The sequence below is a fragment of the Colossoma macropomum genome, unplaced genomic scaffold (genome assembly GCF_904425465.1).
Source record: "Colossoma macropomum unplaced genomic scaffold, Colossoma_macropomum, whole genome shotgun sequence".
Classification (NCBI taxonomy): Eukaryota; Metazoa; Chordata; class Actinopteri; order Characiformes; family Serrasalmidae; genus Colossoma; species Colossoma macropomum.
In genome coordinates, this window is record NW_023494785.1 from 6706075 (window position 1) to 6722986 (window position 16912).

Genomic DNA, 16912 nt, shown 5'->3' on the forward strand with positions numbered 1-16912 from the left:
TCTGATCACATCTTAACCATTATATTATGTAGATTTTTTTTTAAAAGTCGGTGGAGTTCCCCTTTAAGCTGAGTTATGTTCAGGCGCTCGCGGCAGCCCCGGGGTGCAGGTTTGTGCAGGGGGAGGCGTGGTGTCGCGCCGCGCCGCGCCGCGCCGGTGTGTGTGAGGAAGCATGGCGGCGCCCTGGAGGATGTACAGGAGCAGGAGCGGAGCGGTGAGCGGCCTCGTCCGCGCCGTGTGGGCAGCCAGGACAGGAGCTGCCGCGGAGGAGGGTCTTTATGAGGCGGAGGTAACTCGGGACCACTCGGGGTCTTCACCACCACACACACACACTCACACACGCTGTCAGAGTGCGAGAAGGTCATTCAGTGCAGCTGCAGAGACCCGCACGGCGCGGCTCTGAGAGGGATTACAGTCACACTCATATAATAACGCAGAGCAGAGTGGTGTACAGTCTCTCACACCGCGGTCTGAGGAGTGAATGAGCGCACTTTACATGGAGTGATAAGGGCTAAACTGGTTTAAGAAGGAATTGACCTATCAGCTCCACTGACCATATAGGACCACTTTGTAGTTCTACAGTTACAGACTGTAGTCCATCTGGACCCTCACAGAGCAGGTACTATTTGGGTGGTGGATCATTCTCAGCACTGCAGTAACACTGACGTGGTGGTGTGTTGGTGTGTGTTGTGCTGGTGTGAGTGGATCAGACACAGCAGTGCTGCTGGAGTTTTTAAACACTGTGTCCACTCACTGTCCACTCTATTAGACACTCCTACCTTGTCAGTCCACCTTGTAGATGTAAAGTCAGAGACGATAGCTCATCTGCTGCTGCACAGTTTGTGTTGGTCATCCTCTAGTCCTTCATCAGTGGTCACAGGACGCTGCCCACTGGACGCTGTTGGCTGGATATTTTTGGTGCTCAGTCCAGCAGTGACACTGAAGTGTTTAAAAACGCCAGCAGCACTGCTGTGTCTGATCCACTCGCACCAGTGCAACACACACTAACACACCACCACCACATCAGTGGCTGTCTAAACTGGAAATTCAGTTAATGAAGGGTGGTCCTGGACATTTTCAGTGTAATATAGTATAATGTAATATAAGGCCAGTATTTTAGAACCAGGTTAAGCCTAAGCCTAGATTAAAATACATTTCCAATGATGAATCCCCATTGGCACTGTGATTTAGTCCAGGACGAGGCTTAATCCAAGTCTACGAAACCATAATAAAAGAAACTATTATTGTTACGCTGTGTGTTTTGTTTCCTGCACGTATGTTCGGCTGTAGAACAGCTGCTGTTTACAGTCACTTGGTTCCAGTTTGAATGGAGTTGTTGCTGCACTGTTTTAAACCCCCCAAAATCTCAGGCCTATTACATCGTATAACTACAAGGACTACAGAGCCGACTGGCTGAGCTGTTCTCAGAGTTATTCTGGGTCCTGACCGGTTAAGTGGTTACTCGAGTAAACTAAGCCATATAAATATAATACGTTATATAAGATATTTTTCACGTTTTGGCTCCCTGTATCTGTACTTGCTCTGTTTATGTGCATAAGTTAGTACATTAGCCATCCATTCCAGGCGATCCTATCGCCTCCCATTCCAGGACAAAAGGTCAAGACCTCCCTCAGTGTTGGTCCCTCAGGTTCGGCTAACAGCTGGACTGAACAGATTTAGTGCAGTGTTGCTTCCCAGCAAAAGCTGTGCAGTTTTACTGCAGGTGTGATAAACTCAGGGTGTGGCAGGTTAAAGGTGGGGCTGCTGTAATTAATGATGCTGGCGGTTCTGAATGACCTGTCGTTGATGTTTTGCAGGTGCTGGTTCCGTTCAGGCGTGTACATAATGCTGTCAGGCCAAACTCTTTTACAAGGTTTGTGTTTATATTTGAAGTTTAATGCAAAAATTTGAAGACACCTGGTGAAATGACACGTTTGAAAATTAATGAACACATGCTTTTTAGAGGAAATTAAATATGGCATTTTCTATTTATTTGCTAATATATTGGGAAAAAATTTACAGAATGTGCCATAAAGTTTGCACAGGACACATTTTAAAATAGTTTTTGCAGGTAGACAGTAAATTGGCATTAGAATGTGATCCCTGTAGAGCCCATATGTCAAACCTGAGGGCTGCGGGCCAAGTCAGGCCTGTGACACAGTCCAATTCGGCCCGTGAAATTATTTTAATTTTCTATTACTATCAGCCCGTTTCACCCTGAGCAGCACTACAGTCCCCAGCATGCACTGGAACATAGTGTGCATTCTGACCCCCTTGCCCCAACAACAGTCTATGGGTCAGCGGTTACACAAAAAGAAAAGGTGCCTGGTGTCTAGTTCAAGCAAATAGGCAGTTTAAAAAACCTACCTCCTGGGAGATTTAAAGAGGTTTAACAGTTGTCTGTAACTAATGTAGCCTGTTGTTTTATATAAAACAATTTCTTTTTATTTAGAATTATTTTTGAGTACTTCAAGTATTCGGTGCCTAGTTTGCAGTTGCAGGTTTGGCATATTTTGAATAAACAATGGCCAGTTCGGGTCAAGGCAAAACGTTAAGTAAAAATGAAATAAACACAGCTGGCCCCCTGATTCGCTGAGATTTATTGTGGTTTTTAGTGGTTGAGTTTGACACCCCTGCTGTAGAGGATGTGTTCTCTTATTTTCACTTAAAAAATCAACAAAACTTGTAATTTGACTTTAAAAGTTGTCTTACGCTCAAAATGAGCTGAAATATTCTGTGTAATTTTGTGTGTTTTGTTGTTGTTGTCCAGATACAGAAACAGGTTTCTCTACCCAACGCCTAGAATATGCTGCTGTAGGATACACAGTGACGCAAAGATAAAAGATCCCTTTTCACTCGCGCAAAAGGATTTGAAAAATATATATGAAGATATTAAAAAGGTATTTTTTTCTTTTTCATTTTGGAATACCGTCATGTGGCTTTGATCTTAGGATTGTAATTTAAAGCGAGCGGATTTCCTCTCTATAAGTGATGATTCAAACAGATTGCTTTTTTCCAGCTCCTGGTGTCCAAAGCGGAGCTGAAAGCCCTGTGTGATTATTACTTCGACGGGAAGGGGAAGGCGTTCCGGCCGATGATCGTGGTGCTGATGGCCAGAGCCTGCAACATTCACAGCAATAGACAGGGGTGAGTTTGCACCGTGCTCTGTTTTCCTTGCTGCATGCAGGAGTGACAGAGTCTCAGTATGTGTTTATGTTTTTCTCCTGACAGTGACCTCCTCCCAGCTCAGCGGTCCATAGCCATGATCTCAGAGATGATCCACACTGCCAGCTTGGTGCATGACGACGTTATTGATGGTGCAGATACGAGACGAGGAAAAACCACTATCAATGAAGTGTGGGGGGAGAGGAAAGTAAGTGTTTTACACCAGTGCAGCTGCATCAGTACACAAAAGGCATGACCGTCATAAGAAGATCAGATGTTTGAACATGGAAAGCATGAAAATGTGCAGAATAGAGGACAGAGGATGTGATTCACTCGGAGCTCAGCACTGGGCAATATGACACTATACACCAATCAGGCATAACATTATGACCACCTCCTTGTAGCCCCCTTTTACCCTGTTCTTCAGTGGTCAGGACCACCATGGACCCTCACAGAGCAGGTACTATTTGGGTGGTGGATCATTCTCAGCACTGCAGTAACACTGACGTGATGGTGGTGTGTTAGTGTGTGTTGCGCTGGTACGAGTGGATCAGACACAGCAGCGCTGCTGGAGTTTTTAAACACTGTGTCCACTCACTGTCCACTCTATTAGACACTCCTACCTTGTCAGTCCACCTTGTAGATGTAAAGTCAGAGACGATAGCTCATCTGCTGCTGCACAGTTTGTGTTGGTCATCCTCTAGTCCTTCATCAGTGGTCACAGGACGCTGCCCACAGGACGCTGTTGGCTGGATGTTTTTGGTTGGTGGACTATTCTCAGTCCAGCAGTGACACTGAAGTGTTTAAAAGCTCCAGCAGCACTGCTGTGTCTGATCCACTCAGACCAGCACAACACACACTAACACACCACCACCACGTCAGTGTTACTGCAGTGCTGAGAATGATCCACCACCCAATAGTAACTGCTCTGTGAGGGTCCATGGGGGTCCTGACCACTGAAGAACAGGGTAAAAGGGGGCTAACAAAGTATCAGAGAAACAGATGGACTACAGTCTGTAACTGTAGAACTACAAAGTGCACCTATATAGTAAGTGGAGCTGATAAAATAGACAATGAGTGTAGAAACAAGGAGGTGGTCATAATGTTATGCCTGACCGGTGTATATACTATATACATATGTTATCACAGCTGTGTGGTTTGAGTTAAAAGAGTAGACAGTGACAGTGCAGTGAATCTCGGCACTTTTTCCGTTGTCTCAAGGCTATCCTGGCTGGAGATTTCATTCTCTCTGCAGCGTCTATGGCCCTGGCGCGCATCGGGAACAACACAGTGGTGTCTGTGCTTTCCCAAGTCATAGAGGACCTTGTGCGAGGTATGAAATTAAACTTTGAGAATTTGTACGTTTACATTTAATAATCCTAGCAGTAAAGGAAAGCTAATCAGAGGAACGGGGTAATCATACGCAAATTAATAATGTCATGTTACCCTAACTTCAGTCCCTTATTCAAGCATACGGTACAACAAGCATATCGCTGCTGTCGGAAGAAAACCTTGTATCTCCATTTTAGACGTTTTCCAGTTTTTGACATAATTTGAAAATATCTTTTATCCTTAACATTGTGTGTAAATTTCATGATGAACGGACTAAAAGAAATGACCCAAAATTACTCTGCAAAAAGTCTGGTTCCATTGACTTACATTAAAAGTTAAGTAGGTTTTTTCCTTCTCCTGTAAAGTTACCATTTTGGAGATATGAGGTTTTCTTCCCACAACAGCGATTATATTATGTATTACATATTCTATATATAAAACATTAACACTTTATTTTTCTTTGTTAAATTTTATTAATATATAGAGCCATTTTATAAAACATATTTTACATTGTTATGATCTGAAACCTGCCCACCTTCTTTATTTGTATATTGTTTGGTCGTTTTGGCCCTCTGCCCACCACAATCACCACTTTTGCTCCCCCAGACAAACAGTTTGGGCACTCCTGTGCTCAACAGTCCCTGTTAATTTTATTCATGTTCATGTTTTAATAAGCGCTTTCCAGTATTACTTTTCAGTGAAATTGTAGATGATTAGATAAGTGACATCAAAAACGTTGATTATGTGCAGGTGAGTTCATGCAGCTGGGATCCAAAGAGAACGAGAACGAGCGATTCAAACACTACCTCGAGAAAACCTTCAAGAAGACGGCGAGCCTGATAGCGAACAGCTGTAAAGCAGTATGTACGTTCTGTGGTCACGTGATTGAGAAGCCTCGGTTTGGAAACGGGAGATGCTTAACTCGTCCGTGTTTGTTCTGGACTGCAGGTTTCGATTCTGGTAAACTCGGATCCTGAGGTGCACGAGATCGCGTATCAGTACGGACGAAACGTGGGCATCGCCTTTCAGGTACAGGAGCACTGAAGAGGAGATATTAGCTGCACTGTATATAAAGTGATCTCATAAGAGTTGTTATTATTCGCCATCATAACAAAGCTTTATGTCCAAAACGGTACAGAAGAATTTAAAAAAATGGGTAACACTTTACTGTAGGGTGCTGTTCATAAGGCAACATGACACATAAGCTTGTCATGACAACTGACATAACCCTACATAACTGGTTATAAATGCTTGTTCCAATAAGCGTCATTATTTATAAACATTTGCCAATTTTGATCAAAGTCAGCTAAAGTAGCATTTATGACAGATGACGCCTGTTGTAATAAGCATTTATAAACAGTTATGTAGGGTTATGTATGTTGTAATGACAAGCTTAGGTAGGTGTCATGTAGCCTTATGAACAGCACCCTACAGTAAAGTGTTACCAAAAAATTTCTTAACTTTGATGAATGTTAAAAGAAAACTGTTTTGTTTAAAAAGCAAAGTGTATTTTAAAATATTAAGCGTTTACATACTACATCACTATTGTTACAGGATATAAATGGAAATATTTTCCTCTAGAGTAGCGTGTAAACTACACACTGTCGAAGTTTTAAAAAGCACTATCCACTTAGAGTCCATATATGAAATTAAGCTGCAAAAATGGCCTGTTTTGAATTCAAAACAATGCTTTGTGTTGTTACAAAAACCAGCATATTTACACGTCTGCCTGTTCATCTCACAGCGGTTTAGCTCCACCCATTCACACTAAAATTATACTCAAATAAGCAGGCTGCTTTTTCAGTCAGGCACAACACAGGACAGCCAATCAGAACAGAGATCATGTACATATATTAGTTTTAAAGGCACAGTAACAAAAAATAACCTGTTTAATTCTAAGGGATTAAGAGAGAGTGGAAAACGGTGATGTAAAAATTATGACTGTTTTGGTACATTAATCCGCACAATCATTATAAGTGGAAAACAAGAAAATACTAGAAAAATGTAGTGATACGGGCCTTTAATGTAATGGAACAAAAGTCATTTTGGACCATTTTTGGTTTGTTCATCATGAAGTGTTCACACACTGTAAAGGGCAGCTGGTGCTTTCAGTTATACGGAAAGTAAAAATGTATGTATTATGTAAAAGTTAAAACGTACTACCATTGCTGTGGAGTTGTATGCAAAAGTTTGGGCACCCCTGGTCCAATGACGTTTTGTTGATTTTCTAAATAGAAGTTAATTAACACATCCTTCACATTGAACATCCTTCTGCACAGTTTACTAAGGAATTTAACATATTAGAAACAAATGACATGAAAAGTGATGAGTGTAAAGGCAATGGCACATTTTATGTTTATAATAAATAGAAATTGTGCACAAAAATTAGCACATAAATGCCATAAATATTTGTTGTAGAATATGTATTATTATTATTATTATTATCATCATCATTATTATTATTATTATTATTATTGTTGACGCTTAGAAAATCAACAAAACACATCATTTTACTGGGAGGTGTTCAACAGAGTGAGTCTTCAACATCATGCTGAATTGCTTTTGTTCTTGAATTGTTCATTTAGCTGGTGGACGATGTGCTGGACTTCACCTCATGTGCTAACCACCTGGGGAAGCCCTCAGCTGCAGATCTAAAGCTAGGCTTAGCCACCGGACCCGTTCTGTTTGCCTGCCAACAGGTACGGCAGCAGCACACACCTCCACTGTAATACTGAGTCTCTTAGAAACTGTGTTGACTTTGACATCACATCTGCTTTACTGAGATCATGTTAGAATATCAGCACCAACTGAAATGGATTTCATATAACAATGATGAAGACAAAATATCCTGATCACGAGTCATTTTTATAGACTTGCCATGAGTAACTGTGTTTGTCTCTAAGCAACTCCAAATGGTTCTAGTGCAACTGTCACTCCTCTGTGACTCTCTCTCTCTCTCTCTCTCTCTCTCACTCACTCACTCACTCACTCACTCTCTCTCTCTCTCACTCTCTCTCTCTCTCTCTCTCTCTCTCTCGCCACAGTTTCCTGAATTGCATGCAATGATAATGAGACGTTTCGGTTCTGATGGAGACGTTGATCGGGCATGGCGATACGTCCTGCAGGTGAGAGCACCACCAGTACATTTAGAGTCAGATCCAATAAAAGATCTTACATATCCAATTAAGAAACGTTTATGAACATTCTCCCCAGATACTCAGCTATTTATAATTTTTAGCTAGTTGGCTCACACTGGCACACCTACCCTTGGTTTGATTAAGCCCTTAAATTAAATCGATGTGATTTAATTATTAATCTTAAGACTTTACAATCAGGAAGCCTGTCTAACGAAGCAGGATTTATTCTTTAGCCAGCTAAATTTCAGCTTAGTTTGGCCTAACCCTGGATTTTCTCACAATAGTGGAACACTTTTGACCAGGCTACATTACCATGGCAACTAATGCGGCCCTTAAATGTGGGATTTCAGCTCATAAACAGCTCGTAGGCCCCTCAGGTCTGAGCTTCTGGCCCATCAGGACAGCCTTCTGTCCTCCAGTCCTTTTTTTCGGGCCTTTTTTTCCCATGAATGACATTTGTGGCTTCAGTCATGTCAATAATATTCAGTGGAGGAAACAAATCATACTGCATAGATGATTTGTATGAATTGTTCTTCCCTCTTTGAAAAATAAGCCACTGGACTCACATTTCGCCTGATTGGCTGTTCAGCCTAAACATCACTCTTTCATGTGCACTTGTTGGGCTTTGTGAAGCTGAAACTTGGTCAGGAAGCCATAAATCCTGCATTGTGAGACGGGCCCTGGGTCTGTAGACCTTAAAGGGGAAAGTAGCCAAACAGTCTTCTTTCCACAGAGTGATGGTGTGGAGCAGACTAACTACCTCGCACAGCGCTACTGCCAAGAGGCCATCCGTCAGATCAGCCGACTGCAGCCGTCTGCGGAGCGGGACGCGCTTATCCGGTTAACGGAGTTAGTCCTGTCCCGGGACAAGTGATCCCAGACTCTAGAGCACCAGCTCAGGCAGCTACTCCTCTGCAGGGCCCTGTACGAGGGGGAAACGGCGACGGGGATTAAGGGATGTCCCCGTTACCGGCCCACTCTACTGTACACACCACTTACAGCAGAGGTGTCGCACTCTGGTTCTCAAGTGCCACAGCACTACACAGATCAGTCTGTTTCCCTCTGTAGCACATTTGGGTTGACTCATCATTGGAGTTACATCAGGAGTGTTAAAGGAAAATGTAATTTTACATTTTTCTCCTTTACCCCAGAAATAGGTAATTAGACAAGACATTTTTGGTGTTTGAGGTTTGAGTAACCAATTGCCAACATGAAAACTGCATACCTAAATAATCACAGACCTGTTTCGAACCTTGTCAAGTTGTTAAGTAAGCACAAGTTGACTGAAGTTTAGGGCACCACATGACTACTGTCATCTATAAAGAGGGGTGTGGCTAAAAACTGTGGTGGCCACTATTAAGGGCTAAACAATTTGGGAAAAATATCTAATTGTGATATTTCAGACCTCTGTTATTAATTCAAATCGCAGTTATTCTCAGTAACTTAAGATTCAGGCTTGTTGTTTTGGCCAAGAAGAGCACATCCACTTTTTCTGGCTTCACGTTAAACCACTGAATGTATTGTGCCAAATGGCCTAGTTAGTTGTGGTTGTGTTGTCATGTACGTGGGTGTTTAGTTGCTTCTGATTGGTTCAGCTCACTTACAAATAGTTCACAAGCTTCAAAAATCCCACCGAAAAATTCTCACATAAAATTTGTTGGCTATAATTAAAATTCCAGCTCTTTACAATTAAGATTTCAGTATCAGAGTGAGTCAACTTTGAGCCCTAGCTGCCAATAGGGGTGCCTCATTTTCATGCATATCACTGTTGTTGGAACAAAACCTGGTATCTCAAAAATGGTAACTTTACAGGAGAAGCAAAAAACATACTTTACTTTTAATGTAAGTCAATGGAACCAGACTTTTTTCCATGTCATTTTGGGCTGTTTCTTTTGGTCCATTCATCAAGAAATTTACACACAATGTAAAGGACAACAGGCATTTTCAAATTATGTAAAAAAACTGAAAAATGACAAAAATGGAGATACAAGGTTTTGTTCCAACAGCAGCGACATATAATGTACATAACGTTTAGTTTTTCTGAGGTTTGATAAGTTGTACCAGCAGTGCCACGTTTAAACAATATCACTAAATACCATTGAATATAATGATTCTGTTTATTTTTCATGTTTTTATGTTTCACACACTGCACTGCGATACATACCAGTTAAACAGGACTAATTATGTTCAGTTTGTAATGCAAAATGGAGCATTAAGGACTGACAGTACCCACAATATGATCAGAAAAGCATAATTGACAATTTTTCATTATAATAATAAATACCATCATATTTCCCACCCCTAGCCACCTTGCAGTTCTGTCTGTTTATTGAATGTGATGATTTAGGCAGGCACTTTGCACAATGCTAATTGGTGGGGTGAAAGCATCCATTACTTTTTAGCTACATTAGCCTTGTAGCTCTTGTGCACAACTAAAGAGGCAAACTTCAGACACCAAACATGTCTTGGCTGACTGACAACCCAAATTTGGGTTGTAGGGAACGTGTACGATTTTTCACTGCACTATTCCGTTAAAGCAAGGGAAACGCTGTTGTGCAGTTTTGTGGCCCTCTAGAACCTGGAATGACACCTGTGCCTTAAAAAGCTCAGCCCAAAGTGCTAAAGTTGCCTAATAGTGAATTAAAGCTAGGTGGACTCGGTTAACATTATGTAAATAGGCTATGCTCACTGGGTCACATTAGCTTTCTTACACTGCTGGCCACTTCAGCATTTTGGGGTGAAGTACTCCGTTCCAGGGATTCGCAGAAAAAAAAGAGTGATGTAAGAGATATTTGTTATTGTCACTATGTGTGTTACTGTACTGTACAGGCAGAAACCTCATGCATCCTCACCCACTGAGCCCGAGCATTACAGGAGGATGTGGGGAGGGGCGACCTGCTGTATCATTGTAATTCCAGGCATGGCACGGGGTCAATATGTGCGAGTGGGGTCAATACATGTGCGTCTGACTGTGGAACGGTTACGTGTTTCCAGAAGGTCCGTCCATGCCGTAAAAAGGCCAAATCCCGACTTGTGAATATGGGAAAATGTTGTCAATGTACTTTGGCATCAAGTGCTCAGCAACAACCAAGGCCTTAAATCCACAGTAACTATGTATTGATATTAAACACATCTATTTTTTAAGTTACACTTTCGTGCCTTCTGTGCTTATTTACTTCTCCAAATCACAAAATCTGCACATTTTCTTTACACAGGAGAATGATTTATTATAAAAGACTGTACATTTAATTTTTCAATTAACATCATAAATACAAATTCTGGGCAGAGGCAAGCTTTGATAATTCTCTCCATTCAAATTCAGCTGGAACAAATGTTTATCACAAAGTGAAACTAATCAAGGCGTTAGCTGCTGACCTGTCCGACAGTGACGAGCAGTTAATTCCTTTTGGATGGGGGTCGGGAAATTCTTAACAGTTTCCATAAAATCATAATGACGCAGTGGCATAAATGAACAGTGTGGGGTCAGAAAAGAGCTGGGCGACACTTCAGTACAGGGGGTCATTATAATGCTCTTGTAATGCAGTTATCAAACCAGTAGCTGCTAATTAAAGGGGAATGCCACCGATCCCCCCCCCACACACATTTCTGCGCAACTACATTTTTAGAGATGTTAGTCATTTAGAGTGGTTTTGTATGAAACGTGCCGAGTCAGAGTTGTTCATAATGGTGGTGGTAGCAACCAGACGTCTTAAGTGTTTGTCTCTAAAAGCTACAGCACAGAAAATATAAAACGATTACTGTAACATGAAGCCGGATGCTTTTTATGATAGTTCAGAGAAGGTTTTGGCTTAAAATGTAGATTTCAAATCCATTAAATGGCGAAAAGGTGTTGTGAGGCAAAACCGTCACCAAACAAAACATTTGATTATTTTTAGCACTATTTCACCCATCAACATTACATAAAAGCTCTGAAGACACGTCATTTGAATAGCAAATGAAATGGCTATTCGTGTTGTAGAGATTGTGACCCCTGGTTCCTATCACCACCACTGTAAACAAATCTGAGTGAGTAGGTTTCTCTAAAATGTGAAATTTCACGTCAAACCACCCTGAATGACTGTTTACATCTCAACCACTGAATTATTTAAAAGTGTGAAAACCTTCCTGCTTATTTGTACTGCATTAGGCAATGATTGGGGTGAATGAGGCATTTTCAGAGCCCTTTCTTTTGTGTATATCAATCTTCGTAGGTGTCCATTATTCTAACCCTATTAAACCTAATCAACCTGTGATGGACTGGCAACCCGTCTAGGGTGCTTCCTGCCTTCCACTCTGTGAGCGCTCGAAAAGGCTCCAGCACCCCCTGCGATCCAGGAAGATAAGCAACTTAGAGGATTAATCAGTGAGAAGGAGGAAACCTTACCAAGCCAGTAATAACCAGCTAACTGGCTGCTCATTAGTACTTTATGAAGCAGTAACTAGAGTGAGTTAAGCATGTTTATTTCTGCATTATATGTCATAATATTGTGCACAACCCTTACTTAAGTCCATATTGTGCTCAGTTTCTTTTGATTTTTATCAACACTGCAATAATAAACCAATAATAAACCAATTAGCTCTAAATAAAGACAAACCGAACAAACAAAAGTGCTAACTTCTGCAGTTTAGGCCTCAGTTGACCACCTGGTCTGCATGAACTGTGTTTATTAACATCACATCAAGTCCAGACCAAACCTCTCAGACTGCATCTCATCAAAGCACTAGCTGGATGTTTTCAAATCAATAAACAATGTGAAAACAGCTTAATTCACTCCAGTTATCATAAGCAATAAGCTGCCAGTTAATTAGCAGCTACTGACTTATTAAGGCTCAACAAGAGCATCATAATGTTCCTCTATACTGAAGCATTAACACTTGTTAAGACTTGATGTACAGTGGAATAAAAAGGATGAAATTCTTTCAATTAAACAGGAAATGCTATTAATTAAGATGGTGAAAACCTGAGATATGATACCAGAGCAGATCAGATCACAAATACAATTCCGTTTTTGTTCCTCATTCTATACAAGGAGGTAATGAGAAACGATGTACTGATCTCTTTAGTGTAATTACACTGCATGTTTTCTTTGTCTTTTTGGATGTAGATCGTGACACACAGTGTTGTGGATTGTAATCCCATTACTGATTAAGGTATTACTTTACTGTCTACATGTTTAAGCTATCTACAGGTAGTCTGTTTTTGCTCATCATTCCAAACGCTTACAGAAAAATCACCTTAAAAACGCAGAAAGAAAAGACGCTCGGACCTGCGTCTTTGATAAATGCACCTTTACATATGCATTCAAACAAAAAGGGAGGGGCGAATTCAAATTATATTGAATGTTTTAGTACAAATGAGGCAATAAAATGTCCATAAATACCTTCAAGTATCTGGACCCCCCCCCTAAAAAAAGGAATAAAATCAAATAAAAACTAAGAAGTGTTCACTGTATATTAAAGCATAATGGAAGCGAAATGGAATTAAACGTGGAGGTTACAATACATATCTTAAATTTGCAGGCATGCTTTACGTCAAAATTTAAGTACATTTCAGACTTGATGCCTTAAGATTAGGAAAAAAAAAAATCAGTTAGAAATGACGCACGGTTCTGTATTGTCAATGTTTGTCGTGTTTTCAGCATCGAAAATGCATCAGCATTTTGTGAAGGGGTTAGTTCGGACCGTATTCCAAGCGGAAACTATAAACCTACGTGTTTCTCGCGTGGCATCGTCGACTGTAAGAGATACTGTTCATGACTGATTGACATTCACTGTAAAAACACTACAAACATCCAACAGGCTACTGCTCGCTGTATATACACAGAACGACCGCATCAGACGATACCGATCCCTCCTTTCACCTCATTTCACAAGTACACCCACCCCCGCAGACGCCCCCCCGTACAACAAAATAAACTCAATAGACTTTTCTTTTCTTATCATTAATCTGCGATTTGTCAGGAACAATCACACCCTAATGCACTTCTTTATTAAGTGATGAGATTTCTGGTTTCTGATATATATTTGGAGAAATATGACCGATGCTGTGGTCCCTTCAGTCAGCGTAGTGCATAACGGACTCCACGTAGTTGCCGGGAAACAGGCCGGTCACTCCGTTACATACTCCCTCGAACCAGCCGTCATCGTTCTTCTTAATGATGTAGATGATGGCGCCCTCCATGAAGGACAGCTCGTCGTCTTTATCCTTGGTGTAGTCGTAGATGGCCACCACTGAGGACAGACAACGTAGAGACGTTTACAAATAAACAGCAACAACAACTTCTGATGAAATCAACAGGGCAATTACACTGTCATTAACTTCAGTTTAGAGTTTAGCAAGGGTTTAAAAGGGGAATTCCACCCATTTTTTTACATTTCTGAATAATTAAATCGATGTAAGTGAAATGCTCCATTCTAGAGGCCGAGTGTGTTCACAGTGGTGGTGGTAGGAACCAGACGTCAGAAGAGCTTAATGCCTCTAAAAGCTCTTCACAGGAAGATATTATATGACATGGTTATGAATACACTGCCTGATGTCTAAAACATTATATGACTATATAACACTATGATTGTTTTGAGAAGATTTTGGCCTAAATCTTATATGTTTAAAGCACAGTCATGGCAGAGAGAACATGCAGGGTATTGTGAGAGAAAATGGTCCTAAAAGAAAACTTATTTTTTTCAGATTCACCACTATTTTACCAACATTACACATAAAAACTCAGAAGATACATTTAGGTTCACTGGTGGTTTTGATAGTAAATAAAATGGCTATATTAGTGTTGTAGACATTGTGACCCATTTCCCATCACCACCACTGTAAAGAAATCCAAGCTGCTAAGTTTTCCCAAAATTTGTCATTTCACTTTGTTTACATCTATAAAATTTTGCACAAATTGTGAAAATTCAGTGGACTTCCCCTTCAAGCAGCTGCCCATTTCTACTTTACAAACCAAGGTTTACATCTCAACTATTGAATTATGCAGAAATTTTAAAAATCCATGGAACTAAAGCCAAAGAGATGTTTGTTAAATAGGGAGATTTTCAGGACATGATGTTTGTGTAAACAAGGCCATGTTAAACAGCTGTGGACAGAATTTTACTGCTGCAATAAACCACATGAGGCCGTGCGGTGTCCGTGCCAGGATGTGGACTTCGCCTTGTGCTGTTCTTCACACACATTAAGCGGTGAAAAATGACCGCAATGCACATCTGCGAGTGCATTACTTTTATAAAACAGCATATTTTTTTAAATTTACAATAATTTATTACTACTATTTATTCTGAATATTATTTATTCTAACTGAATCTTCTGATTCTAAGTAAAAGTAATAATACTAAATAATAACATTTTACAGAGAACACATTTCTGCACATTTTACCACATAATTACTGTTTAATTACTGAATTTAACACAAGGACACAGAAAAATAAATCAAACAAAATGTGGTCTGTGCAAATATTGTGGCACAGACAAATGGCATATTTAAGTTTCCTCCCTGTAGAGGATAAGTTAACTTACTTTCACTTAGAAAATCAACAAATGACAACAAATGATGCTCTTTTGTTCGCTGTCCAAGCCAAACTTCAGCTGATGGACTACATTTGGGGAAGTCTGACTTTTTGCAGACATATTTGAGAGCAGATATATTAACAAATCAGTGCTGTTTGAGGACATGCAGCAGCCCTCACCTTTCTCAATGTAGTTCTTAGGAGCCCACTGGGGGTCTCCATCAGCGTAGGGGTCATTGTAGTGGACCACAGCTGCCTCCTCATCCTCGTAGTCCACCGGCGGGGGCGGCGGAGGGGGCGGGGAGTCGTCGAACATGGGCATGTCATCCGGGGGTGGCGGGGGAGGAGGAGTTGGGGTGTCTGCAACTGGGGTGCCAAAAAAAAAGAAAAAGAAAAAAAGGCAGAAAGGTGGAGAGGAAGACAATCAGACTCATTACCATGGAAACTTGGAGAAGACTATGGACTGGACATGCAATCCAGCTCATGCACTTTGAGCACCATGTTAATGCTTGATGCTGGTTAGATGGTGTTGCATGCAGGGCGGTGATGTTTGCGTCCCGGCTAGCCACCGTGTTTGAGGCTCATTCATGATGTTAATGTGCTGAAATATGTTAAATGAACTCACCACTTAACCTAATCTTTATCAGTTGCATCTGTAGCACATGGTTTTTTCATGTGTGGTTGGTATAGTGCAGTGGGTAACACCTCTGCCTTCTACGCTGTAGACTTGGGTTCAATCCCTGACCTGCATAAGCACCCTACACTATACCAATGAGAGTCCCTGGGCAAGACTCCTAACACTACCTTCTCCTACCTGTGTAAACTGTAAGTCGCTCTGGATAAGAAATAACCTACACTTAGAAAAGAACAGAAAATATACTGACCCAGACCACATAAGCACCGGCCCATTGGATGCTATTTGAGTATTGCTTTATCCAATCAGCACAAGTGCCAAATATGGTGTGCATCTGATAATAAAAGCAGTTTCTTATTCATTCAGTTTCTTCAAGTAGCCAAACTGGAGAGGTGAGGAGGGTGGAGGGACACAGCCACAATGGCTAAAACTGAGGTCCAAGTAAAAATTTTCCATTTTACATTCAAAGTAGCCCCCTTCTTTGCTTTGATGCCACTTTATGAGCCACCTGGGATTAAGTGAAATAAATTAACACATCCTCTACGGAGAACACGCTTATTTTAGTGCACAAATTCTATTTATTTGCAGAGTGTAACAAAAACAAAACAATAACAACAACAAAAATACAACATAAAATGTGCCAATACTTTTACACAGGCCACATTCTATGTTTTATTTCCCCCCCCCATTATGAGGGATAGAGGAAGGAGGATGTGTTAACTTATTTTAACTTAGAAAATCAACTTAATACGTCATTTGATCAGGGGAGCGAAACATTTAGCATGTGACTGCATGTATACACATCACAGAACCAAATCTGAATAATTTAGGCCGTTTCTTTAGATTAAAACATCCACACTTAACTGGTAAATTTCCTCCTGCGCTGCTGCTTGGTTGTAATATTAAGGAAGACCAGTAGAGGGCAGCCAAAATAAACAAACAAACAATCTTCAGTTGAGATTAGAGCTCATCACCATGAAAAAGCCTAATCTGAGTCATAACAAATCAGAAAACTGAGCATAAAGCTGGTCTCAGATGCAGCACAGAAGGGTAAAATTGCGTGTTTATTCTGTGTGAAGTCTATTTCTGAAAAGCGTTTCAGTGCCACTGAGTAACGTGTCCCAGATTTCCT

At 40.9% G+C, this 16912-nt stretch overlaps 2 protein-coding genes across 9 annotated transcripts in view; one reads left to right on the top strand and one right to left on the bottom strand.

The window, feature by feature from the left end:
- Positions 1-161: 161 nt before the first annotated feature.
- On the top strand, positions 162-9385 carry pdss1 (prenyl (decaprenyl) diphosphate synthase, subunit 1). Its single transcript, XM_036582037.1, has 11 exons — positions 162-289; positions 1818-1873; positions 2771-2900; positions 3020-3147; positions 3232-3373; positions 4387-4498; positions 5248-5357; positions 5446-5526; positions 7083-7196; positions 7542-7622; positions 8368-9385. The coding sequence occupies exons 1-11, from the start codon at positions 173-175 to the stop codon at positions 8506-8508; spliced, it is 1212 nt and encodes a 403-aa protein (XP_036437930.1). The 5' UTR covers positions 162-172; the 3' UTR covers positions 8509-9385.
- A 1450-nt stretch (positions 9386-10835) lies between these two features.
- The window catches only part of abi1a (abl-interactor 1a), a 106575-nt gene continuing 100498 nt past the window's right edge, over positions 10836-16912 (bottom strand). For all 8 annotated transcript variants that reach the window (XM_036581987.1, XM_036581971.1, XM_036581944.1 and 5 more), the window contains 2 exons: positions 15327-15512; positions 10836-13865 (listed from right to left, as the gene is read on the bottom strand). In XM_036581987.1, the coding sequence (XP_036437880.1) occupies positions 13690-13865; positions 15327-15512 (362 nt within the window). In that variant the 3' untranslated portion in view covers positions 10836-13689. The remainder of the gene's footprint in view (positions 13866-15326; positions 15513-16912) is intronic.